Source organism: Cololabis saira, chromosome 3 (assembly GCF_033807715.1).
Source record: "Cololabis saira isolate AMF1-May2022 chromosome 3, fColSai1.1, whole genome shotgun sequence".
In the NCBI taxonomy this organism is placed as follows: domain Eukaryota; kingdom Metazoa; phylum Chordata; class Actinopteri; order Beloniformes; family Belonidae; genus Cololabis; species Cololabis saira.
This window is the reverse complement of record NC_084589.1, coordinates 7,317,760-7,345,117: the sequence shown is the minus strand read 5'-3', so window position 1 is coordinate 7,345,117 and position 27,358 is coordinate 7,317,760. Positions and strand designations below refer to the sequence as shown.

At 40.3% G+C, this 27,358-nt stretch overlaps 1 protein-coding gene across 1 annotated transcript in view; it reads left to right on the top strand.

Moving 5' to 3' along the window:
- The window catches only part of LOC133424995 (ectonucleotide pyrophosphatase/phosphodiesterase family member 2-like), a 71,497-nt gene extending 48,892 nt beyond the window's left edge, over positions 1-22,605 (top strand). Inside the window, exons 14-25 of the mRNA XM_061715627.1 lie at positions 584-615; positions 732-859; positions 3,563-3,638; positions 6,541-6,628; positions 7,706-7,875; positions 12,735-12,780; positions 13,627-13,766; positions 16,904-17,039; positions 19,143-19,220; positions 19,317-19,449; positions 19,731-19,884; positions 21,914-22,605. Coding sequence (XP_061571611.1) covers positions 584-615; positions 732-859; positions 3,563-3,638; positions 6,541-6,628; positions 7,706-7,875; positions 12,735-12,780; positions 13,627-13,766; positions 16,904-17,039; positions 19,143-19,220; positions 19,317-19,449; positions 19,731-19,884; positions 21,914-22,084 — 1,352 coding nt within the window. The 3' untranslated portion in view covers positions 22,085-22,605. The remainder of the gene's footprint in view (positions 1-583; positions 616-731; positions 860-3,562; positions 3,639-6,540; positions 6,629-7,705; positions 7,876-12,734; positions 12,781-13,626; positions 13,767-16,903; positions 17,040-19,142; positions 19,221-19,316; positions 19,450-19,730; positions 19,885-21,913) is intronic.
- Positions 22,606-27,358: the final 4,753 nt, after the last annotated feature.

Below are 27,358 nucleotides of genomic sequence, written 5' to 3'. Positions count from 1 at the left end.
ATTTCGTGAATAAAGTCGAAATTTCGCCTTCTCAACATTTCAACTTTTTTCTCGAAATTGTACTTCAACATTAATCTCGACATTTCAAATTTTTTCTCGACATTTCAAATTTTTTCTCGAAGTGCATAATGAAAAAAAAATCTTCCTCCTCTAAAATATTATTTTTATTTTTATCCTACCTGGCCCTGATACTCTTCCGTAATTCTGTGTGTGCACCAGCCTTTTTGTTTTTGAATATATAAAACTTTGCGGTCAAGGTTTGTTCTTTTGTTTTCATAAGGATGTGACTTGAGATTGAAAACAAGGAGTGAGACACGTGACACACTGAGGTGATGACGAGCAGCACGGTTCCACTTAGAGCAATCAGAAGTTTATTAGGCGGGATAAACTGTAGATACTGTTGATACGGTTGACCGACTTCATGCCTTCAGAAAACCCTCAGTTCAGTTCTTCATGATGTCCTGGATCTCTTTTCATGCAGTGGGGAGTTAAATTGTCCAATTCATTGGAAGCATTCTTGTTGTGCAAATGCTTTGCAGCATATATGACCATCGCTTCTTTGTCGTTTTTTTTCTTTTCTCAGATGACCCTAAGACTGTTGTTGCAAATCTGACAGTAAGTATGAGATTTCCAGGCAAAATACTGGAAACAGAAAAAAGAGGGATTTTATTGAAAAGTAAAAGATTTCATACGACATATTGTATTGTTTTTCTTCTTCTTTTTTGTAATAGTGTAAGAAACCAGAGCAGCACTTTAAGCCGTACTTGAAACAACACCTGCCCAAGAGACTGCACTACGCCAACAATCGGCGTATTGAAGCCATTCACCTGCTGGTGGAGAGGAAGTGGCACGTAGCCAGGTACAACACCAGCAAGCAGACACGCTGGACGCTTTCTGTCTGTGCAGAATAACACAAGGACTAGGGTTGCCAGCTCCCTAAAAATAAATAAGAGACTCCTCATCTGCAGGGCCGGCAAACCCGATTGCCTTCACCTTTCCTGGCATAGTGAATTTTTTTAGCCCCTTTTTTTGCGACGCAAACGATTTTTTTAACTATTTGACTCAAACCTGAATTGAATTAGATACATATTTTTGAATGCCATGAACACATGGAAAACAAATTATTATCCAGCAATTCACTTTAATACAAAATAACAAAATGAACTGAATGTGTATGTATCTTTCTTAAACCTGCCCTGCTTAACTTAAAATTGTATAAATGAATATAAAACAATAGAAAGAAAGCAGAACATCCATCCTGTAATAGTGCACATTTTTAGTGCAATAACAAAAGTGCAAACAGAAAGTGTGTAGAAAACTTGTAAACATATTTGTGCCTCAAAGGCCATGACTGTAGCTACAGTTGTAGTAAAACAGAAAAACATAACTTATGAACTCAACAGCTCAATGCCATTTTCCATTGGCATTTTATGACTATTTTCTGACTCTCACAGTAATACGGGACAAAGTGCATCCCTTTTCAGCTCAATACGGGACGTACTTTAGTTTAACTAACTAGCACCGATTCTTACGGTAGACCTGTCTGGCTATACTGTATTTCATCTTGTGCTGATGTTCCAGAACCCAACAAAATACTTCTTTATTTCCGTACAAAATTACAAAATAACAACAACATTGCGAAAAAAATGAATATCAATATAAATGTAAAGAAATGAAGACACATTTTTATTTAAACCTCGTCCGCAGGACAATCCTTTATTTAGATTAGTGATAGTTCTTACTTGCTGTTGTCTCGCTCTGTTTTCTGCTATTTGTATAATTAATTAAAGCGGCACACCAGCATAAAAGAATGGGACCCTCCCCCCTATGAGGTGTACAGCGTGGAAAGGAATCGTGAGAGTACAGTTCCCTGTGATGCTCCTGGACTGCTGTCCTGGTCATAAACAAAAAATCCTGCCTTGAAGTCGGACCAAGCGTCAAGACTTTTGACTGCCTTCAAGTTTTGCTTCGTGTATTTCCCCGGAGTAGAAATTGAGTACATATAAATATCAGGAAACTGGATTCGTGGCCAAATATTAATGTCCATGGACCACTGGTTCTTGGTAACTGTACCAAATATTAATGTCCATGGACCACTGGTTCTTGGTAACTGTACCAAATATTAATGTCCATGGACCACTGGTTCTTGGTAACTGTACCAAATATGAATGTCCATGGACCACTGGTTCTTGGTAACTGTACCAAATATTAATGTCCATAGACCACTGGTTCTTGGTAACTGTACCAAATATTAATGTCCATGGACCACTGGTTCTTGGTAACTGTACCAAATATGAATGTCCATGGACCACTGGTTCTTGGTAACTGTACCAAATATTAATGTCCATGGACCACTGGTTCTTGGGGTAACTGTACCAAATATTAATGTCCATGGACCACTGGTTCTTGGTAACTGTACCAAATATTAATGTCCATGGACCACTGGTTCTTGGGGTAACTGTACCAAATATTAACGTCCATGGACCACTGGTTCTTGGGGTAACTGTACCAAATATTAATGTCCATGGACCACTGGTTCTTGGTAACTGTACCAAATATTAATGTCCATGGACCACTGGTTCTTGGTAACTGTACCAAATATTAATGTCCATGGACCACTGGTTCTTGGGGTAACTGTACCAAATATTAATGTCCATGGACCACTGGTTCTTGGGGTAACTGTACCAAATATTAATGTCCATGGACCACTGGTTCTTGGTAACTGTACCAAATATTAATGTCCATGGACCACTGGTTCTTGGGGTAACTGTACCAAATATTAATGTCCATGAACCACTGGTTCTTGGGGTAACTGTACCAAATATTAATGTCCATGGACCACTGGTTCTTGGTAACTGTACCAAATATTAATGTCCATAGACCACTGGTTCTTGGTAACTGTACCAAATATTAATGTCCATGGACCACTGGTTCTTGGTAACTGTACCAAATATTAATGTCCATGGACCACTGGTTCTTGGGGTAACTGTACCAAATATTAATGTCCATGGACCACTGGTTCTTGGTAACTGTACCAAATATTAATGTCCATGGACCACTGGTTCTTGGGGTAACTGTACCAAATATTAACGTCCATGGACCACTGGTTCTTGGTAACTGTACCAAATATTAACGTCCTTGGACCACTGGTTCTTGGTAACTGTACCAAATATTAATGTCCATGGACCACTGGTTCTTGGGGTAACTGTACCAAATATGAATGTCCATGGACCACTGGTTCTTGGTAACTGTACCAAATATTAATGTCCATGGACCACTGGTTCTTGGTAACTGTACCAAATATTAATGTCCATGGACCACTGGTTCTTGGGGTAACTGTACGGGTCACTGTCAAGTCCAACTGTCTTTAATTTTAGCTGATAATCGGCTGTTATCCCGTCTTCTCCACTAGTTGCAGCTGTTTTTGCCACTCAGTTAGAGTAAGGGGGCGGGGAAGTGGGGAAGTGATACATTACAAAACTGAAAATAAAATAGTCCATAGTTTAATCAGTGGTACAACACCCAAGAAACCATTGAAATCATTGTTTGAATTTCATTGCAGGAAAGTCCCCGAAGGGAGGAGACATTGTGGCTTTTTGGGAGACCACGGCTATGACAACAAGATAAACAGTATGCAGGTATTCTACTTAGAATGCAACTGGCTTTTGTCTCCATGATGATAAGCCAGGTGATCATGTGTGCACATTTCCTAATCACCACAAGCATTTTGACAAAGACATCATCCTCTTTCTTTCACATTGCATCAATGTTTACTTTCATATAATACTTTTAAAACATACAACTTTAGTGAGGTTTCATTTAATTTAATTTATTTATTTATTTAGCACAATCTTTTTTTAAAACAGTGCATGGAGGGAACGAAGCCCGAGGGGCTTGTACCACTCCCATCAACAACTATGATGAATTAACAAAGATAATGTATAACAAATTAAAGAAAATTATAAATATAAACTTAAAAGAGAACATGGATACGAGGTCTGGATTACAAAAAAGATAAAGACATTGAAGGTTAAGACAGAATAAGAGGTTTTTTTAACAACTTTTCTGAAGGAGGTAAAAGATAATGTTGACTTCAGCGACACATTCAAGTCATTCCAGAGTTTTGGATCTAAATGTAATATTAAATTAATGATCAGATGTTTGACAGAAGGGTAAATGTCTAGTTGGATATGAATTAAAATCAGATGAGAAAGTAAAAAACTGCTGGAAAGTGACAGGAAGATCTTGTTTTCTATTGATAAACTTATGCACAAACAAGCATGAGTGAAAAACATTAAGTTTATGAAGGATAATAGTGAATATTTCATAAAAAGAGGTGCAGATGGTTCGTGTCGACCAGACTGAGAGATCGTTCTTAAGAATCTTTTTGGGATTATCAGTAATTTGTTGAGAAAAGTTGGATAAATTGCAGTCCAGACAATATTGCAGTAATTCATATATGGAAATAGGAAACTGTAAATCAGAGTGAAGTGAGCAGAGATTCCACCCGTACGCCTGGATCTACAGTATTCCAGCAAGTTCAGTCCTCAAGACCGGCAGATTGTGATCCGCTGCAGACGTTGCTGTACTTGGTATCTGCTGCCTGAAGCCAAAGTCTACATTTAATAATTCAACAGCTGCCTGCATGTGCAGGCCTGGAGCCTTTATTAAAACCGCGTGTGACAAATGTTATTTCCAGGCTGTTTTCACGTGTGTGCACAGGCCCTGTGCATGTCAGGGTGATCCGCATTTACACTGATGCAACGTGGACAAAGTCAGCAGTTGAATGGTGATGTTGATCCATTTCAGCTTACAGTACCAGTGCACAAGTGTGGACGTTGCTTTTAAGAGGCAACAGTTTTGACTTTTATAGATATCTGCAGATGCGTAGCCACTTTGAAGAAAATATTAAAAATAAAACTGACTAAAATGACCCCATAGTTAAGATATTGGTGCAAAAAAAGCTGACTCCACTGAATGTATTAGAGAGAAATGGGAAAAGGAGGGTCATTTTTCAATAACAAATGAGGATTGGCTTGAAATATTTACATTTCAATGGAAATGCACAAGTTCCTACATATGGCGTGGGTTTGGGTGGAAATGTCTGATACGATTCTTTATCACACCAAAACAAAAAGCATATATGGATGAGAGTAGTACTCGATGTTGGAGACAGTCGGGCCTCAGGGAGCGAACCATGGCATGTTTTCTGGGAATGTCCAGTGATACAACCCTTTTGGAAAGAACTTCACAGGACACTGAAACGTATATTTAATGCTGATCTGACTTACACTGCAAAAACTCAAAATCTTAACAAGAATAGTTGTCTTATTTCTAGTTAAAATGTCTCATTTTTAGTCAAAAAGAAATCTCACAAGATTTTTTTGCTTGTAATGAGAAGATAAATCTTGTCCCACTGGAAGATTTTTCTACTTATTTCAAGTGAAAATTTACTTGAAACAGGTGGAAATTGTAAAATTACAACTTATTTTTCTGGTAATGACTCTTGTTTTAAGTGTAATGAGATTTTTTGACTAAAAATGAGACATTTTAACTAGAAATAAGAAAAAAAATTCCTAGTAAGATTTTGAGTTTTTGCAGTGTACCAGTTCTCTGTACTTTATTATGGAAAGACTGATTTCCTGATAGGACGTATATGTGAAGCCTTTGCGCCCAGAATTTCTGGAGGTATTGAATAGATAAAACTTGTTTTGTGTTTTTCTCCTCCTTCCCCCTCACATTCTTGAGGGGTCTGAAGACACACACTAATACTCAGAGGCGTATAAAGTACTTGAAAAAAGTAACTATAAGTAAAAGTAAAAATACCATAAGTGAAAAAATACTTTGGTAAAAGTTAAAGTCACCCATAAGAAAATTACTTGAGTAAAAGTCTTAAAGTAGCTCACATTAAATGTACAACCAAAAATGATCCTTCCCTTGTTTTTTTATTTTACTTTCAGGTAAATGAAATGTGGTATAGAATACAACACCAAAAATAAACCGTCTTTTTTGCAAAATATAATTCTTTGATTATTTTAATTTGTAATGAGTAACGAGGTGGCAAATGTCGAAGTAACGAAGTAAAAGTATATTTTTGAACTTTTAAATGTAGTGAAGTAAAAGTCCTGATTAAAAAAAAAACGCAAGTAAAGTACAAATCCTCAAAAAAACTACTTAAGTAGTGTAATGAAGTACAATCATGTTATTTTTCTTCTGTATGGAGGTTTTATGTTTATAGTCTGTCTCTCCCAGATTGCATAGATTTCTTTGTAGTTTTTGTTTTTTCTTTCTTTTTTTCCTTTTCTTATCTCTTAATGTGTTTACTTAAAATGAAAAAAACTGGATGGCGGATAAGAATATTACTGCTTTTACTTTGTGATATGTGCTGCCATACCTAAGTAAAGAATAAAAAAGAAAGAGGCAAAAGTTGTATGTTAATGTATCTATTATTTAATATTTTGTCAGTACTGAGGAATAGGAATGTTTTCTTTGATCTATCTTTAAAATTGTGTGACACGTCTCCTCAATTGTCACTTTCAGACTATTTTCTTGGGCTATGGACCTACATTTAAATTCAAGACAAAAGTTCCAGCCTTTGAAAACATTGAGCTTTATAATGTCATGTGTGGTAAGACATATTTTCACGTCCGTATGAAGAGTGGGTGTGCATGTTCAGAGCCGGCCCAACGCATAAGCAGCCGTGACCACTAGGGGGCCCCCAAGAGTTAAAAAAATAAATATATATTTTTATGTATGAGTCATGATTTAAATATTATCAAAGGTATGTTATTGTACAAAAACACAATAATTAATATTATTACAAAATGTCTGTTTTTGTACATTTGTATTTATTATTATATGGAGAACATATTGACGAGGTTCTGTTTATCTAAGTTGAGTGATTTTAATTATAGTTCTAGTTTTTGTAGTACTTTGTTGTTGCACTTAATTGTTGTTGTTCCACTTCAAATTGTTGTTGCACATTGCTGTTGCAGTTTATTTAAAACCAAAATTAAAGTAGATAACATGTTTACAGTAAATGATTTATAAATGATCTATTTGATTATGTTGTTTCTTTTAGTAGGCCTACACTGTAGATGACACTCAGTATCACACTTAGTACTATATCACTTTAAATATTAAGTGAAAATCAACCCCAGGCTGCTCTTGTAGCTGAATTTGCTCCATTTCAGATTAAAAACCATAGATGGTAAAAACCTGCCAGGCTGACAGTAGGATGATGGAAACAACACTGCTGCAACTGTGCAGCTCTTTCACCTTTGACCTGTTGCTTCTCTGTGTGGCCAGTAGGGGCAGTTGCTGACTCTGATAAATATTCATTGAAAGATTTTGCTGCAAGTTTGTTAATCTGTTGTAGCTTCCATGGTCTAAATCACTGTGGATTACAATCTAACTACAACAAAAAGTTCTTCCATCTAGTTTTACAAGTGTATTTGTAATGACAGGGAAGAACATGAAATAAGTTTATAGTGGGTGTGTAAATGATCAATATTCAGTATTATTGGCAGTAATAGAGGGCACCAAAATCACATTTTGCTTAGGGCCCATGGAGGCTTGGGCCGGCCCTGCATGTGTTTGATGTCACATAAATGAATCTTGTTCTTCATATAAATCCCATGGTGTTTATGTGACATCTTCCATTCCCTCCTGGATCTGACTCCCAGCTGATTTGTCCTGCCCTCAGATCTTCTGGGTCTGAAACCGGCCCCGAACAACGGCACCCATGGCAGCCTGAACCACCTGCTGAACCCCGCTCCCTTCAGACCCGCCATGCCGGAGGAGGTTTCCAGGCCCACAGCCTCCAGTCTCGTTCCCATGGTAACGGATGACCTGGGCTGCAGCTGCGATGAAAAGGTCAGCCGTGATTCTTCAGACCTACTGTAGGTCCAGTTTCTGATTCTTCAGACCTACTGTAGGTCCAGTTTATGTGATTCTTCAGACCTACTGTAGGTCCAGTTTCTGATTCTTCAGACATACTGTAGGTCCAGTTTCTGATTCTTCAGACCTACCAGTAGGTCCAGTTTCTGACCTACCTGGTCCTGCTCAAGGTTTCTTCCCTCCTAAAGGGGAGTTTTTCCTTGCCACTGTTTGGCTTAAGGTTTTTCTTCCACTAGGGGAGTTTTTACCTGCCATTGTTTATGTAATAACTGCTCGGGGGTCATGTTCTGGGTATGGGTCTCTGTAAAGCGTCTAGAGACAACTCTGTTGTATTAGACGCTATATAAATAAAATTGAATTGAATTGAATTCTGATTCTTCAGACCTACTGTAGGTCCAGTTTCTGATTCTTCAGACCTACTGTAGGTCCAGTTTCTGATTCTTCAGACCTACTGTAGGTCCAGTTTCTGATTCTTCAGACCTACCAGTACGTCCAGTTTCTGATTCTTCAGACCTACCAGTAGGTCCAGTTTCTGATTCTTCAGACCTACCTGTAGGTCCAGTTTCTGATTCTTCAGACCTACCTGTAGGTCCAGTTTCTGATTCTTCAGACCTACCTGTAGGTCCAGTTTCTGATTCTTCAGACCTACCTGTAGGTCCAGTTTCTGATTCTTCAGACCTACTGTAGGTCCAGTTTCTGATTCTTCAGACCTACTGTAGGTCCAGTTTCTGATTCTTCAGACCTACTGTAGGTCCAGTTTCTGTGATTCTTCAGACCTACTGTAGGTCCAGTTTCTGATTCTTCAGACCTACTGTAGGTCCAGTTTCTGATTCTTCAGACCTACTGTAGGTCCAGTTTCTGATTCTTCAGACCTACTGTAGGTCCAGTTTCTGTGATTCTTCAGACCTACCAGTAGGTCCAGTTTCTGTGATTCTTCAGACCTACCAGTAGGTCCAGTTTCTGATTCTTCAGACCTACCAGTAGGTCCAGTTTCTGATTCTTCAGACCTACCAGTAGGTCCAGTTTCTGATTCTTCAGACCTACCTGTAGGTCTAGTTTCTGATTCTTCAGACCTACTGTAGGTCCAGTTTCTGTGATTCTTCAGACCTACTGTAGGTCCAGTTTCTGATTCTTCAGACCTACCTGTAGGTCCAGTTTCTGATTCTTCAGACCTACTGTAGGTCCAGTTTCTGTGGTTCTTTAGACCTACTGTAGGTCCAGTTTCTGTGGTTCTTTAGACCTACTGTAGGTCCAGTTTCTGTGATTCTTCAGACTTACTGTAGGTCCAGTTTCTGTGATTCTTTAGACCTACTGTAGGTCCAGTTTCTGTGATTCTTCAGACTTACTGTAGGTCCAGTTTCTGTGATTCTTCAGACCTACTGTAGGTCCAGTTTCTGTGATTCTTCAGACCTACTGTAGGTCCAGTTTCTGATTCTTCAGACCTACTGTAGGTCCAGTTTCTGATTCTTCAGACCTACCTGTAGGTCCAATTTCTGATTCTTCAGACCTACAGTAGGTCCAGTTTCTGATTCTTCAGACCTACTGTAGGTCCAGTTTCTGATTCTTCAGACCTACCAGTAGGTCCAGTTTCTGTGATTCTTCAGACCTACTGTAGGTCCAGTTTCTGTGATTCTTTAGACCTACTGTAGGTCCAGTTTCTGTGATTCTTCAGACTTACTGTAGGTCCAGTTTCTGTGATTCTTCAGACCTACTGTAGGTCCAGTTTCTGTGATTCTTCAGACCTACTGTAGGTCCAGTTTCTGATTCTTCAGACCTACTGTAGGTCCAGTTTCTGATTCTTCAGACCTACCTGTAGGTCCAATTTCTGATTCTTCAGACCTACAGTAGGTCCAGTTTCTGATTCTTCAGACCTACTGTAGGTCCAGTTTCTGATTCTTCAGACCTACCAATAGGTCCAGTTTCTGATTCTTCAGACCTACCAGTAGGTCCAGTTTCTGTGATTCTTCAGACCTACTGTAGGTCCAGTTTCTGATTCTTCAGACCTACCAGTAGGTCCAGTTTCTGTGATTCTTCAGACCTACTGTAGGTCCAGTTTCTGAGATTCTTCAGACCTACTGTAGGTCCAGTTTCTGTGATACTTCAGACCTACCTGTAGGTCCAGTTTCTGATTCTTCAGACCTACTGTAGGTCCAGTTTCTGATTCTTCAGACCTACCTGTAGGTCCAGTTTCTGTGATACTTCAGCCCTACTGTAGGTCCAGTTTCTGATTCTTCAGACCTACCTGTAGGTCCAGTTTCTGTGATACTTCAGACCTACTGTAGGTCCAGTTTCTGATTCTTCAGACCTACCTGTAGGTCCAGTTTCTGTGATTCTTCAGACCTACCTGTAGGTCCAGTTTCTGTGATTCTTCAGACCTACCAGTAGGTCCAGTTTCTGTGATTCTTCAGACCTACTGTAGGTCCAGTTTCTGTGATTCTTCAGACCTACCAGTAGGTCCAGTTTCTGATTCTTCAGACCTACCTGTAGGTCCAGTTTCTGTGATTCTTCAGACCTACCAGTAGGTCCAGTTTCTGTGATTCTTCAGACCTACTGTAGGTCCAGTTTCTGTGATTCTTCAGACCTACCAGTAGGTCCAGTTTCTGATTCTTCAGACCTACCTGTAGGTCCAGTTTGCTGCTGAAGTGAGTTCTAGTTTTGAACAGCTCTGCTCACAGATTAGTAACATCACTGAAACCAAAGCGCTCCTGGGGCCTCATTTATAAAGCTTGCATGCGCACAAAACAAAGCTTGAAAGATGCGCACGCCACCTTCTACGCAAAGGTTGGGATTTAAAAAAAAAAAACAAATGGGAAAATGTGCGTATCTTTACGCAAACTTTTATCCTAGCGCACAAACATTTTGAAGATATGGGGAACTGGCAACGCAGGCGGTGAGGTGGTGAAATGAAGCCAGATTCATGTCATACTTTTAATGTCATCACATATCAGACTTGTAATATAATAGCGCTGATCGTGTCCCTCTGTGTTTGAAGCTCAGCGTCAGTCAGGACTCTGGTGCTGCTGGTAATGGTACTGGTACTGGTACTGGTACTGGTGCTGCTGCTGCAGCCGCGGTGCAGGACACGCCGTGCTGGTGTCGTGCCAAAAAGTGATTGCCTGCCAGAATCTGATTTCTCCCCTGAAAATGGGTCTTTTCACGTGCCAAAAATTGATTGAAGGCCAAATACAGTAAATGCAGTAAATGAAAAGTTGTTTCTGCCTCCAACTGTCAGCTCCTTTAAATCAGGGTTAAAAACATTACTGTTTACTCAAGCGTACTCTTAAATTAAACTTACCTGCTGTATTCTACTGCCCTTATTTTTAACAGATTGTGCTTTTTATTATTTTACTTCTTTTCTTAACATCTTATTCAATCATATTTGTTATTTACTGTCTAATTATGTCGAATTATTTACTGTCTAATTATGTCTTGCTGCTTTTAATGTCAATGTAAAGCACTTTGAATTACCTTGTGTTGAATTGTGCTATACAAATAAATTTGCCTTGCCTTGCCTTGCCTTGCCTAAATATGACTTGATCTCATTCTTGAGCTTCATAATCTGAAAATCTGACGTTTCAGCGCTATCGCTCAACGGGCTGCTGTGCGCGCTCCCCGCGGCCAGAAATCAGATTCTGGCAGGCAATCACTTTTTGGCACGACACCTGTCGTATGACACCGGGCCACTCTTCTCTTGGCCTCCACCTTCAGAACACGCTTCTTTTTTATTTCTGCCACAGATCTGTCCGTGGCACTCACAGCGTTTAGTGCAGGAACGACGTGCTGCCACTCACTCGTTTATTTTTGTTAGTGATGCCACTACTGTGACCACCAAATAATGTGGTTTTCCTGCCTCCACCTCATCCACAACATCTCCATCTCAGTCTCCGTGAAATTTAGTGGCACGGTGGCTCGACACGTATCATTCATCCTGACGCGCAGCAGAAACAGACTGCAGGTGGCGCTGCGCATGCTCAGCAGGCTCATTTATATGTAAATACAGTCATGAACTACTTTGCATTGCCCATTTATGGTGTGAAGTGGGCGTGTAGAGGGCGGGATATGAAGCGAATTCACCTGCGCAACTTTCCAGCTGGACTGTGATTTATAAAGCGAACATTGCGTGCAAGTGTGCGTGCACACGGTTTTATAAATCAGTTTTGTGCCCGCCATTTTCGGCTTTTGAGCGCACGTACACTTTTAGTATGAATCCTACGCACTTTTATAAATGAGGCCCCTTTTATTATAATAAAATAAATATATATGATATATTAAAAGATGACTTGTTTTGTCAGTAAAAAGAGCTCTTTTGATACTCTTTTGATGTTATAAGGTAAAACTTGATGGAAACCAGTGACTGAAGGATTTACTTTTCATTTTGTTGTGTTTTGTACACTATTTGCTACTTCAGTGCACTTTTACAGAGATGTGTTGACATGGCCCCGTCATCTATGATTATATCTGTTTGTTTGTATCTCACTGTAAGGCTTCCTTCTGCTGAGCTGAAACCAGCTCTGCTTTTATTTACTTAATTATTCAATCAAAATCTCTTCAACTGTATAACAAAGCAACATTCTGTCATTTCATGTCCACGTTTCAAACAGAATCTGCATGTGTTAATGTTGCTTAAACTGGGGGGAAGCAGAGAAAGCGCCGGCCTGAACTGTTTGACCTGATCTCAACTGTTGTTTGTGATTCCCTTGTAAATCGATGGCAAGAGATTGTTTCAAATTCTGATCTTTTTGCAGTTGCGTGTAAAAAGTAGGGGCCAGAGAGGTTTGAAAGTGGCCCTTGTGCGAGGCTATAACCTGGAGTCACTCTGGCTCTGTCTCTTACAGAACAAAGTGGAGGAGCTAAATCAACGATTGAGGCAAGCTATCGATGGTCAGTGTTCCCAGAGTTACTGAAAATACCTGTTATAAGTGTTCCTTCTCAGACATAATTGATCAGACTCAAAAAAACTAAAGAAAAGCAGCGTTTCATCGAGAAAAGTAAAATGACACACATTGGCCGGGTTTCCCAGATCAGTTAAGAAGCCCTTAACAGCAGAAGGCTTCTTTCAACCCTTCTTAAGGAGCCTGTGAAAGAAAAACGCGTTTCCCAGAGTCGCTCTTAGCTGAAGAAGCCCTTTCATTAAGAAGGAAATGCAAGATGCCGCTGACCAACTCTTTACACCCTTCCTATTGAACAAAGACTCACAGATCCAGGCGCGTCAGGCAAATCAAAATCACTTTGTTTTTCCTTATAACACACATAACGCACAGGCAGCAGGGAATTAGTGCATTAGGTAGCAGTGCTGTGTGTGAAAATGCGCTGATAGTGATCGGTGATCAATTTGCCTGGCATCGATTGATTTAGTTTCAGAACCGCGGTGGTGGACAGCTCCTCCAAAGAGCTTCTTAAAGAGAGATCTTAAGAGCGGTCCTAAGAACAGTCCTAAGAACGGTGTTAAGAAGTCATCTGGGAAACACCCGTATCTTAGGGCCCCTACTTAGTTGAACCCTTCTTTGGAGCCTTCTTAAATCCTTAAGAAGGGTCGGATCTGGGAAACCCGGCCATTGCCTGTTATTTTATTTTATCTCAACTGAAACTACAGCATGGTTCATACTGTACTGACATGTCACAGTGGTGGTTTTTAATTTCCAATATTGCTGTTTATTCATGTTAGTATGACGTCCGTAAACAAGTCAGTGCTCAGTGCTTGGTCCATTTGTCTGCTTTGTGTGTCAGACAGCAGAAACCTGCCGTACGGTCGCCCTGCTGTTCTCTTCCGCACCAAATACTCCGTACTCCGTCATGGCGACTACATCAGCGGCTACAGTGAAACTCTCTCCATGCCGCTCTGGACGTCGTTCACCGTCAGCAGACAGGTACCCATCACTCTGGACCAGCGGGGCTGGATAACACATCTGGGCTCAGATGCATTATATATTGATCTGTTTTTTTTGTTTTTGACCATGTATTCTGACTGCCACAGATGCAAAATGAATTTCCGAAAGGACAATAAATTGAAACTAACTAACTAACTCACTAACTCACTAACTCACTAACTCTAAACCGAGTCTGAACCAGAAGACACAGAGAATCAGAGTATCCCATGATTCCTTGCATGATTCCACACTTGTAGTTGCCACTACAGTGTTGTCCTCACGTGTTTACATGGACATCTGTGTCAGAGAGCTCGCCTGATAACTGCACAAAGACATTTTAGTTTGTTTTGATGTTGAAACCAGATGACTTCATGAGAGGACACCAAACTGACACATACAAATGATGTGCAAATAAATACAGAAATAGAAGCCAACAGAGCGTCCCAGTGTAATAAAACGAATATCCTTAGCTTCATCTTTTGTAATGTGCGTGCATCACTGTGCATCACTGTACACCTCATGGTGAACGGTCTGCTCCTCATGCCAAAAAAAAGACAAATAGATACAGTCAAAATTTAGATGATTACCTGCAAGAAGAAACACTGCTAATTCCACATTCAACTAAAAAACATTTCAAGTCCCGCAGCTCCATCTCCATCGCTGAAATGCCGCTCCAATATTCACCACAGTTTTATTTCAAGCATGGTCAATTTATTTCTTTAGCCTATTGGTTGCTTCTCTGCAACAGTTTTCTTCTGCTTACTTTGGTTAATTTGATTACACATGTGTAAGAAATAACTCAAAAAAAAGAAACCAGCAACTTTTTCCTACGTTTTGCAATAAACCTCTAACAACTGGCTTAATATCTAGTTTTTTGGTGGTATGTAAATATTTACATGAAGCCTGGAAGGGGTAAGGGGTTGATGGAGCATGTGCAGGACTTTGGGATTAACCCTGGGGGAACGCGCCCCCTGGTGGTGATTACAGGAGCTGCAATGGGAGTGAGATCAAGGCAGGGTGAAAAAGGTATGAAATTAGGAAATAATTACAGCAACAATCGTGAAGATAACAGATTCACACAAGAAACAAAAACAAACAAAAGGCACAAGGACAGCAAGGTGCAATAAAATCAAAAGAGCAAGGACTGAGTTATGGATGAGTACAGTTTCTTGGCAACACTATTCATATCATCAATCTTTTTCATAGATTTAAAGTAGTTGTTAAAAAAATGTAAAAATATAGATAGATAGATAGATGGATAGATGGATGGATGGACGGACGGGCGGACGGACAAACAAACTTTATTAATCCCCGAAGGGAAATTTAACTGTCCAGCAGCTCATCAAAATAATCACCAGGGGCCTCATCTATAAAGCTTGCTTGCGCAGAAAAAGCGCCTGAAAGTTGCGTAAGCCGCCTTCTACGCAAATCCTCGGATCTAAAAAGAAAAAACTAACCGAAAAATCTGCTTATCTTTACGGCAACTAGGACCCTCCCGTAAGAATTTACTTAAGACACGGGGAGCTGGCGACGCAGGGTTTGAGGTGGTGAAATGAAGCCAGATTCATGTCATACTCTTAATAATGTCATCACATATCACAAAATATATCAGACTTAAAATAATAAAATAATAAAATAAAATAATATAGCGCTGATCGTGTTCCTCTGTGTGTGAAGCTGTCAGTCAGGACTCTGGTGCTGCTGGAGCTGCAGCCGCGGTGACACGCGGGGAACCTCCTTCACCGCTTTAGGACAGAACAAATGAGGGGCTGCGTTTAGGGAGCCCCACGGAGCCCCTCATTTCTTCCCTAAAGGGACTCAGATTTGTTTTCATATATATGAGTTTTACGGGCGCGTGAAACCTTTACGTGCGGGTGTATGGTGCCTAAATTATGGCCCCGCGTTAAAACGACGCAGAGCCTACGGCGTAGGGTACGCGGCGACGCGCACCTACGCCGTAGGCTCTGCGTTGGTGACGCAGAACCATAAACCCGCCCTGAGCCGCTCTGAGGGGAGACGGGAGAGGAGGAGGGGGGGGGGGGGTTGGGGCTGCGGGGCCGTTCTCGTATCGCTTTCATACAGTGTCTTGATAATTTGCAATTTAAGGCTGAGCCTACCGTTAGTTTTTAAACTGTAAAAAGTAAGGGGGAAATAAACATGATTTTGAAAAGACGGGGGGACGTGTGTCCCCCTGTTGCGCCGGGGAACTCACGGCTTTCCGCGCAGCAACGGCGTGCTGCCACTCACTCGCTTTATTTTATACTATTTATTTTTCTACTTTTACTGTGACCACAAAATAATGTGGTTTTCCTGTCCTCCTCCTCATCAACAACATCTAGATCTCAGATCTCAGTGAAATTCAGTGGCACGGTGGCTCGACACGTTCATTCATTCATTCTGAAGCCAAACAGGTTGCAGGAAGCCACTGCGCATGCTCAGCAGGCTCATTCATATGCAAAATGATTCCATTTTCGGTAGAAAGTGGGCGTGTTGAGGGCGGGATACCAGGCGGATTCACGTGCGCAGCCTTCCAGCTGGACTGTGATTTATAAAGAGAACCTTACGTGGAAGTCTGCGTGCACGCGGTTTTATAGATCCGGATTTTTTTTTGCGCCCGGCATTTTCGGCTTTTGAGCGTACGTGCACTTTTAGTATGACTCCTACGCACTCCATTTTAAATGAGGCCCCAGGTTGATACCAAAAGGACTTTGTAAAAGAGCAATTGAAAAAAAGATGTTCAATGGTCTCGGCCTCAGAAGAACAAAATGTGCAAGGATCAACTTCCAAATTAAACCTTCTGTGTAACAAATCATTAACAGGATATAGAGCTGATGCTATTTTAAAGTGGGTTTCCTTGACTTTAGGGGCAATTGGTGACGATACGTAAAAAGAGAAGGAACGTTTTCTTAAGGGGATTTCTATATTAAAATCTCCCCGGAGTGACTGAAACTTGTAAACTGGAGCTGCAGGTGGTGTCAAAGCAGCAGATTTGATGATCAAATAACCTGGTTTAGACAATATCATCAGAAAATAGTCATCATTTCAGCGAATGTGACAAAAATAAATGTACCAACTGTAACTGTAAGACAATCAGCTGTTAAATATAACAGTGTAAAGTGATTTCTGTGACCCTGCAGGTTGAGGTGTCTCCTCTGCCTGAAACTCTGTCCAGCTGTGTGAGACCAGACGCCAGAGTTGTTCCAGCCTCCAGCCAGTCGTGCACTAACTACAGAACAGACAGACACATCACGCACGCCTTCCTGTACCCACCACGTAAGTGGACCACGACAGTTTACCATGAAACCACAGTTCTGTTAGTTACTGCCATGCCCTTTACCTATCGGCTTCCACGTCTCAACAAACCTTCAGAGGCTATAGAGGGTTTGTATTGACGTTTCTTTCCCACTGGACCAGCCCCCTTACTGCACTGAGTGATAAAACATCAGCAAAAACAGCTGCAACTAGTGGAGAAGACGGGATAAAAGCTGATTATGGGCTTAAATTAGCGTCAGTTGGACTTGACAGTGACCCGTACAGTTACCCCAAGAACCAGTGGTCCATGGACATTAATATTTGGTACAGTTACCAAGAACCAGTGGTCCATGGACCTTAATATTTGGTACAGTTACCAAGAACCAGTGGTCCATGGACATTAATATTTGGTACAGTTACCAAGAACCAGTGGTCCATGGACATTAATATTTGGTACAGTTACCAAGAACCAGTGGTCCATGGACATTAATATTTGGTACAGTTACCCCAAGAACCAGTGGTCCATGGACATTAATATTTGGTACAGTTACCAAGAACCAGTGGTCCATGGACCTTAATATTTGGTACAGTTACCAAGAACCAGTGGTCCATGGACATTAATATTTGGTACAGTTACCAAGAACCAGTGGTCCATGAACATTAATATTTGGTACAGTTACCAAGAACCAGTGGTCCATGGACATTAATATTTGGTACAGTTACCAAGAACCAGTGGTCCATGGACATTAATATTTGGTACAGTTACTCCAAGAACCAGTGGTCCATGGACATTAATATTTGGTACAGTTACCAAGAACCAGTGGTCCATGGACATTAATATTTGGTACAGTTACCAAGAACCAGTGGTCCATGGACATTAATATTTGGTACAGTTACCAAGAACCAGTGGTCCATGGACATTAATATTTGGTACAGTTACCCCAAGAACCAGTGGTCCATGGACATTAATATTTGGTACAGTTACCCCAAGAACCAGTGGTCCATGGACATTAATATTTGGTACAGTTACCAAGAACCAGTGGTCCATGGACATTAATATTTGGTACAGTTACCAAGAACCAGTGGTCCATGGACATTAATATTTGGTACAGTTACCAAGAACCAGTGGTCCATGGACATTAATATTTGGTACAGTTACTCCAAGAACCAGTGGTCCATGGACATTAATATTTGGTACAGTTACCAAGAACCAGTGGTCCATGGACATTAATATTTGGTACAGTTACCAAGAACCAGTGGTCCATGGACATTAATATTTGGTACAGTTACCCCAAGAACCAGTGGTCCATGGACATTAATATTTGGTACAGTTACCCCAAGAACCAGTGGTCCATGGACATTAATATTTGGTACAGTTACCAAGAACCAGTGGTCCATGGACATTAATATTTGGTACAGTTACCAAGAACCAGTGGTCCATGGACATTAATATTTGGTACAGTTACCAAGAACCAGTGGTCCATGGACATTAATATTTGGTACAGTTACCAAGAACCGGTGGTCCATGGACATTAATATTTGGTACAGTTACCAAGAACCGGTGGTCCATGGACATTAATATTTGGTACAGTTACCAAGAACCAGTGGTCCATGGACACTAATATTTGGTACAGTTACCCCAAGAACCAGTGGACCATGGACATTAATATTTGGCCACGAATCCAGTTTCCTGATATTTATATGTACTTAATTTCTACGCCGGAGTCTTTCTGACACTGAGTGGGCGTAACCCGCTGTGAAGTTACATCTGTGACGTCATGTGCATTCCCTCTATTGGTGTTTTACATAAGCACAAGAGTGTTTCTGCTAATAAAAAACTTTTGTCTTAATTCTGTTTAAGAATGTTATGTCCTCCTTATTTTTTTAAAACCTGCAATTTTGTAAGGGTGGGTAGACCATTAACAAACTGCATTGTAAAAGAGGGTTAGTACCTCTTGAGTGTCCACTGTGACACAATATCTGTCGTTAGAGTTTGAGCTCTTAATACAGAAAAAGGCCAGATCTTGGTGCTTTCTGTCAATTTACCCATCAACTTTCTATGATGTGAAAATGACTGTACTCGTTATAGATTCTCCTTGCCATATTTCTTTTCTTTGTTAACAGAGTTGTCATCAAACTTGGACAAAAAGCATGATGCCTTCCTCATCACAAACACCGTGCCCATGTACCCCACATTCAAAAGTAAGATGGTACTGTAAGTTTGTTTTCCTTGTTTCTTCTTTTTTACTCCTTTTCACCCACGTCCTTTTCTCTGCCAACTCTCCTCTCTTCCCCCAGGGATATGGGGTTACTTTCAGAGAGCACTGGTGAAGAAATATGCCATCGAGAGAAACGGCGTGAACCTTCTCGTTGGACCCATCTTTGACTACGACTACGATGGAATCCGAGACTCGGCTGAGAAGATAAAAGAGTAGGAGCAGTCCTTGTGTTTTTCATTGCAGAGTCTAAAAACAGCTGCAAATATTTACAGTATATTCTTTGTGTACACAAGATCCCAATTACCTTTCACATATAGAAAGAAATATTGGACTAGTATAACTTGAATAAAAAAGGGAGAGACAAAATTCTTGACTGGACGGCTTTGTTTTTTTCAGTTGTTTTTTTTGTTGGAAGGAAATACTAGATAAAGAGGAAGTCAAATAACTGCCACTAAAGCTGAAGTTCTGAACTTCCTTTTGCCGTGTGTTGCAGATACACCAGCAGGACGGTCCACATACCCACCCACTACTTTGTGGTCCTCACCAGCTGCTTAGACTTCACACAGACGGCAGATTCCTGTAACGGTCCGCTGAGCAGCGCCGCTTTCATCCTGCCACATAGACCCAACAACGAGGAGACCTGCAATGTAAGCAGACGAGGGGGGGGCTGAATACAGAGACACCATATCACAAGTAACACCTGGAAGGGAGATAAGTGGTATTAATGGCCCCTCCAGGATTCCCCATCGCTGTGGCTCTCTCTGCTAGATCACCATGGTGTTTGATGCTGAACTCCATAGCATTACCTTCTGATGGTTGTTGGTGTTGTGATCCTTTTTTTTTTGTCATTACATTTTTTTTTTATTTATTCATGCATACAAGTACGACGGAGTATTAGGGCCAAACTAAGACAAAAAAAATTTGGAAATTACGAAAATAAAGTCATAATATTATGATAATAAAGTCGTAACATTACGGGAATAAAATCGTAATTTATGAGAATAAAATCGTAATATTATGAGAATAAATCGTAATATTATGAGAATATAATTTATGAGAACTCTAACAGGAAGAGCAGTCTTCTCCCTGTGTTAAAATGAGGAATATTGAGCATCTCGTGAAGTTATATTTATATATTTATAATATATTTAATATTATGACTTTATTCTCGTAATATAACGACTTTATTCTCATATTATTATGACTTTATTTTTTATTTTTTTGTCTTAGTTTGGCCCTAATACTCCATCGTAATACAAGAACATACATTCAAACTCAAAACAAAACATTTATAACAGCATCAACAGACAGTATACCCATCATACAACCATATATACAAAGGCCTCCTGTAAATCCACATTTTCTTTCTTGAAACAACCAGAATGTGCATCCAGCACCATGTCTACTTATTTCCCCATCTGCTCTACATATGAAAAAATACGGCCCCATGCTCCTCCTAGAATCTTCCTCTTCATTGTTCACTCTAGCCAGCATGCATTCATAAGATGCAACTTCTGACATCATTTCCAACCATTTTTTAACATCTGGGGCAACTGTACTTTTCCATACTCTGAGAATCGTTCGAGCAGCTGTGACCATCCTGACTTTTAAAACGACCCCATCATATTTAGATATATTAGGAATTTCTGAACTGCAAAAACTCAAAATCTTTGTCTTATTTCTAGTTAATGTCTCATTTTTAGTCAAAAAATCTCATTACACAAAAAAAAAGTCATTACCAGAAAAACAATTTTCACCTGTTTCAAGTAAATTTTCAGTTGAAATAAGTAGTGGAACAAGATTTATCTTTTCTACTTATTTCAAGTGAAAATCTACTTGAAACAGGTGAAAATTGTTGTTTTTTCCAGTGATGAGTCTTGTTTTAAGTGTAATGAGATTTCTTTACTAAAATGAGACATTTTAACGAGAAATAAGACAAATATTCTTGTTAAGATTTTGAGTTTTTGCAGTGATCCATGTTACTTATCCTGTGAAGGACAGAGTCATATTGATAAGTTCAGAAAAGTGTTTTTTATTGTTGTGTTTTGATGTATTTGATGTAAGCCCAGTGGATATTTAAAGCTTACAGAAGGCTGCATTTAACTGCTGCTATGTCATTCCTGCAGTATTTCTGCAGCTGTTTTGGTCACTGCTATTATTTGTAATATATTATATTATTTGTAATCAGCACAAATTATCTGTCCCCATATGATCAAATCCACCATCCTCATTCTTTCTAGTTAATTCTCATCACTGGAAAAAAACAACAATTTTCACCTGTTTCAAGTAGATTTTCACATAAAATAAGTAGAAAAATCTGCCAGTGGAACAAGATTTTTTTGCTTGTAATAAGAAGATAAATCTTGTCCCACTGGCAGATTTTTCTACTTATTTCAAGTGAAAATTTACTTGAAAAAGATGAAAATTGTCAAATACGTAATTTTTCTGGTGTTATTTTTCTGGTGATGACTCTAAATGTTGAAATAGCAGTAAAACCACATTCATTGATGAAATGACATAAGGGATGGAAAGGGGGGATGTCAGTTTTACAGGGAGGATGATTTGGACCGTTTTTATTTCAGGGGGGGGATGCCATCCCCCCTCATCTCCAGTACTGAGAGTAATGTCAGAAGAGCACATGCTAAACCCACGTCTGCTCCTCTCTGCCTCCCACAGAGCTCAGAGGACGAGTCTCGCTGGGTGGAGGACTTGATGAAGATGCACACGGCTCGGGTCCGGGACGTGGAGATCCTCACAGGACTGGACTTGTACCGCAGAACCACCCGGAGCTACACGGAAATCCTGTCTCTCAAGACCTACATGCAGACGTACGAGAGCGAGATCTGACCTCTGCTGGCTCTCTGGACTTCAGTATGGCTCATCTGTGGTGAATGTACGTGGTACGAGGTGGAGATTCAGTCATCGCCATGTCATCGGCCTATTTCAGGTGGAACCACCTCAGTGTGGGTGAATGGATGTCATATTTTGCACATGAATGTACAGAAAGAATTGTACAAAAACCCCCTTCCCTTCATGTGCATTGTGCCCATGCAGTTCATCAGCTGGACTCACCCCGAGAGCATCCAGCTCGCTGGAGAACTACAGCGCCGTGCTTTCTCCTCATCTCATAACCGGTTTAAACAGCAAAAGGCAGTTTTTTTTAGGAAGTAAACAATATAATTAAATACATTTGAGTTTAGTGCACATTCTCAAGGAAAAACTTCTGACACATGGTGAACCTGTGGCTTTTTACAATGATATTTTATATAATATATAATCCATAAATGTGCGTAATAATAAAGGACTACAGATTTACTAATGTTATTTTATACTTTCAAAATGTGCATCTTACATAAAACATCTAATTATTTTAAGTAAGTATATTTGCCGGGATGTAAACTGTTTTTTTTTTTAATGTAAAAACAAATGAATAAAAATTGTGAAAGCTGTCAACAGATCTGTCAGAATAAAAGAGATTTCATCATTTCATCTTTCAAACCCACCCATAACATATGTTAAATAACATGTTCAGCATTTTCTCCCCATGTGCAGATATAATGTAGTCATCAGGAAGAGACTGCCGTTGTCATGTACGTCACAGTGGCACCAGTTTTAGATTTCACATACTGTTCCATAAATACCTCAACACCAATGTATAGGGATGGGAATCAAGAACTGGTTCTTGTTGAGAACCGGTTCCCAGTGTTTCAATTCCTTGGAATCGTTTGCCTTTTTTGCAAACGATTCCCTTATCAATTCCAGTGGGCGGTAATGACGTCACCACGCACATTGCCTAGTTACGCAACGTGCGCATTCGCGCCCAGCAGGAAGACATGGGGACAAAGCGGCATAAAGGCTCGAAAGTTTGGTTACATTGAGTGCGTTTACATGGGAATTTTAATTCCTCTTTAATTCAGAATTAAAATGAAATCTGATTTAAAATGAGTAAAAATGACCATGTAAACAACTAATTCCGAATGAAAATGGCCATTCCGAATTAAACTTAATTCCGAAGTAAGTGGCTGGTTTATTTCCGATTTTAAATCCGAATAGAATAATTTCTCGATCATGTTTACACTCATTCCTCTTTAAATTAATCCCTGTCTTTCTTTCTGCTCGTTCCCTCGCCCGTCTGTCTTCATGACGATTATATTCCACGCTGGGCTGGTTTTCCAAACAAAGTTTCAAGATGCAGCACGCAGTAAACGCTGGTCAAGAGCAGAGACCATTTATTTAATAAATAGCTTGGAGGACCTGGAAATAATTAAAAGAACAGATGGAAACAGGAAACATAAAAATTGTGAGCTTTTCAAAGTTGTAGTGTCTAAGTTTGCTTTTCTTCTGGTACACGTAACTTCCGGTCCCCCCCCTATCCAATCAGAACCTTCCCAACCCCCAGACCTGGAGAGGAATTGGAGAAAGACCATCAAACGTGTTTTCCATGTAAACCTCAATTCAGAATTTCTATTTCCATGTAAACTCAAAGGAAAATTGTTTAATTCTGAATTATTTGATTCGGAATAATTAATTCTGAATTAAAAAACATCATGTAACCGTGACCATTTTACCAAAAAGAATGACAACAGGGCGACTTGCAATGCTTGCAATGTGGACATTTCAACAAAGGGAGGAAACACTAGCAACATGCAAAAGCATTTACATACACCACATGCAATAACTTTTAATGAATGAGTGTTTGATCTGTTCCGAGTCCGGAGTGAATCTTCTCAACCCAGCAGCAGCGACAACGTTAGCCAGTCCTCTGCTGTTAATACTGTAGGTAACTAACAAAATAACACTTCCTCTCATGTTAGTGCCATTTGCCTTATTGTAAAAGCTGCTATTACTAACTACTAACGTTAAATGAATCCCTTCTCAAGCATTACATTTAGACGACCATGACGAGAGACGTAGTCTGCCTGGCTCAGACGCTGCAGTAGCTCCAGTTTACCGCTAGCTTCTCCTTTCATCTAGGCAGGGAAGAGTATGACCCAGGCCAGAATAGATGAATGTCACCGAGCTGATGCTAAAGTTGAGGATAATCCACCTGTTTTTTCTCCTTTTTTCCAATGAGAATCGATAAGAGAATCGATAAAGAATCGAATCGTTAAACAGAATCGAAAATGGAATTGGAATTGGAAAAATCTTATCGATTGCCATCCCTACCAATGTACACAGACAAACGGGGCAGAAATTACTCCAACTACCACTGCAGTCGGAATTATTATCAATACACAGTACAATTTCGAGAAAAAAGTCGTGAATAAAGTTGAAATTTCGACTTTATTCTCAAAATTGTATTTCAACATTAATCTCGACATTTCGACTTTTTTCTCGTAATTTCGACTTTTTTGTGCACAATAAAAAAAATCTTCCCCTCTCAAATATTTTATTCTCCTGCACAGCCCTAATACTCTTCCGTACGAAAGGTGTGGGTGTGGTGGCTAACAGAAAATGGCTTACATTTTGATACGTCATCACTTAGACCAAACTGTCTCAAACTCAGTGAAAACTTTTACAATCGACACCAAAATCTGTATGTATGTTTGCAGTCCGGGCCTGAACACATCTGCAGTGTAATAAACTCTGACAGATATAGCGCCACCTTCTGGTAGCAGGAAATTACTTTTTTTGAACAATGTAACCCTGTTTTCAGTGGGTAGAGCCGATCCACACCAAACCTGTCCAGGCAGTATTAAAACCCATAAGGGATGCCATCAAAGTGAGAACCGTAACTCTCATTAACGCTGTCGCCATGACAGGACGGCGAAGTTTGGTGTCTTGCCACAAATCTATAATATGCCATAAAATCAACACAGATTGTCGAATCACCCCCAAAGGTGAACTATTTAATAATTAACACATGGATATAAAAATATTGGCTGAACTCCATAGCACCACCTTTTGGTCAGGTCTACATTTTTCATCACACTATGTGCTCTATTTCCTGTTTCGTTCATCCAATCACAATATCCGCACATATTATTGTCATAAGGGTCTCTATTGACTGTGTCGTGTATCGTGGTCATAACTTGAGCGTAGCCGCCATCCTACACCATTGAATGGGAAGTACCCGATTTCTGGTACCTACTCATTAAAAAAAATATTACAAATCACTGGTTTGTCCTAGGACAGTGAAATTATAGGATCAGATGCCAACACTGTAACACATGGTGTCTGGAGAAGTCTGTCACTCTGTTTTACGTTGAAAGCACTGGAGAAATCAGAAGAATTCTCACAGTGCTGCTGGGCTCCCCCACGTTGGCCAGAGTGATGATGAAGCAAAATGATGATGGCGTCCTCCACTCCAATGACGGGCTAAAAGGCAAACTGCAGTGGGTCCATAGTTGAACCCACCACAGAGCGGAGGTGGCCCAGGACCAGTCCTAATCAAGTGTCCTAATCAGAGGGATGGTGAGAGTCATCGGCCTGGAGCTGCTGAAATCTTTAGCGTCTTGAGACAGCCGTGGCACCACCCTCAGCTTGAGGCTCAGATTGAAGACATGCTCCATAACTCCACACAATTCATTGCAGGAGCTGATCCCGTTTGGTCCAGCTGCCTCTGCTGCTTTCATCCTCCTCACCTCTCTTCTCACCTGGGCTGGTGAGTCCAAATAGCTGTGAAGTGGGAGGAGTCAGTCAGAGGTGTGAAGGATTAAGGTAGTTGCATTGTCCCGAGTGTCAAGGTGAGGGTAACTATGCACCTGGATTGGGGGAGGAGAGGGTGATTGATCTAATCCAGGCTCCTGACCAAATTTGGGCCCTGAAGCCTGAATTATGGTTCTGCGTCAAACCAACGCAGAGCACACGCCGTCACCGTGACGCCGTCATGAACGCTTCGGACTTCTCCGTCACTCCATTTCGTCGCGGTGCAGTACCACCCGCGACCGCTAGTTAGCGATCTTTTCCTGAGTGGTTTATCCGACTTTTTCCGGTCACAGTAAATCAAAGAGATAAGGACAACTATTGTGCAAAAAAAAAAAAATCACACATACACGAAGAAAAGAGCGCTGAAAGTTCACGACTGCTTCAAACTAGAAACCGGAAATGCGTTGCTACCAAGCGAACCAATCACAGGGCTCTTGTCTGCGTGTGGTCTGCGTCGCCTCGACGTGTAGTTACAATTTTCGTACCACACACCGTAGGCAAGGCGTCATTTTGACGCAGAACCATAACTCAAGCTTAAGCGAAATGTAATCTGGAGGCCCCCCCACCTCACACCCTCACACCTCTCCCCAACCCAAATGTATCATAGCTACCACGTGGCCGTATAACAAACATGCCATTGAACTTGACAACCTTTATCAATAATAACAAATGTACTGTAAGTATAGATACAGTTTTTGACTGTATGGGTAAAAAAAAAATTAAACCTGAAATAAATAAATATTAAATTAAAAAAATTCAACTCGAAATAATAAATTAATATTAAATTAAAAACTTAAAACTGAAATAAATAAACAAATCTGAGCCACAGAAAGCCATCAATTACTTATCAAAAGAAAGTAACTCCCACTTCCTCAATCCCCCCACAAAAAACTGAAAGCCGGTCTAGCAGGTCTGAAATCGGAGCTAAACATGCACGTGTGCCTCTCACAGATGCACACGGTTCACACGGTTTTCTGGATGCAAAGTCATCAGCGAGGTCGAAAACTTCTTAACAACATAAATTGATATTAAACTACAGCCAATATGTTATATACTGGCCAAAATGTGTAGCTTATATGGTCATTTTACCACTCTTTCTCAACAGAGGTGGATGCATGGGGCGTTAACAAGGCTTTCATTAAATGTTCATCAGGGCTGCTGGAAAAACACAATCCTCAATCCAGTGCAAATATATTGTCAATAAAATCAAATATTTGATACCAAACAGTGTTTCTAATGCACGCTACAAAACTTCTTGGTCACAATGGTCCTCATCTTCCTCTGTATGCTTCAGGAACTGAATTAGCAGCCTTAGCCATGAGGCAAAAATGATTAGAGGAAAGACATGGCCTGGAAGAAGAGGAGAAATGGCTGTGCAAAAGGAAAAGGAAGTAGAGGGTACAACTGAACACTGAAATTACAGGAAAAACTGCAAAACCTTCTTAAAACATAATTGGGAAAGACATCAAATAC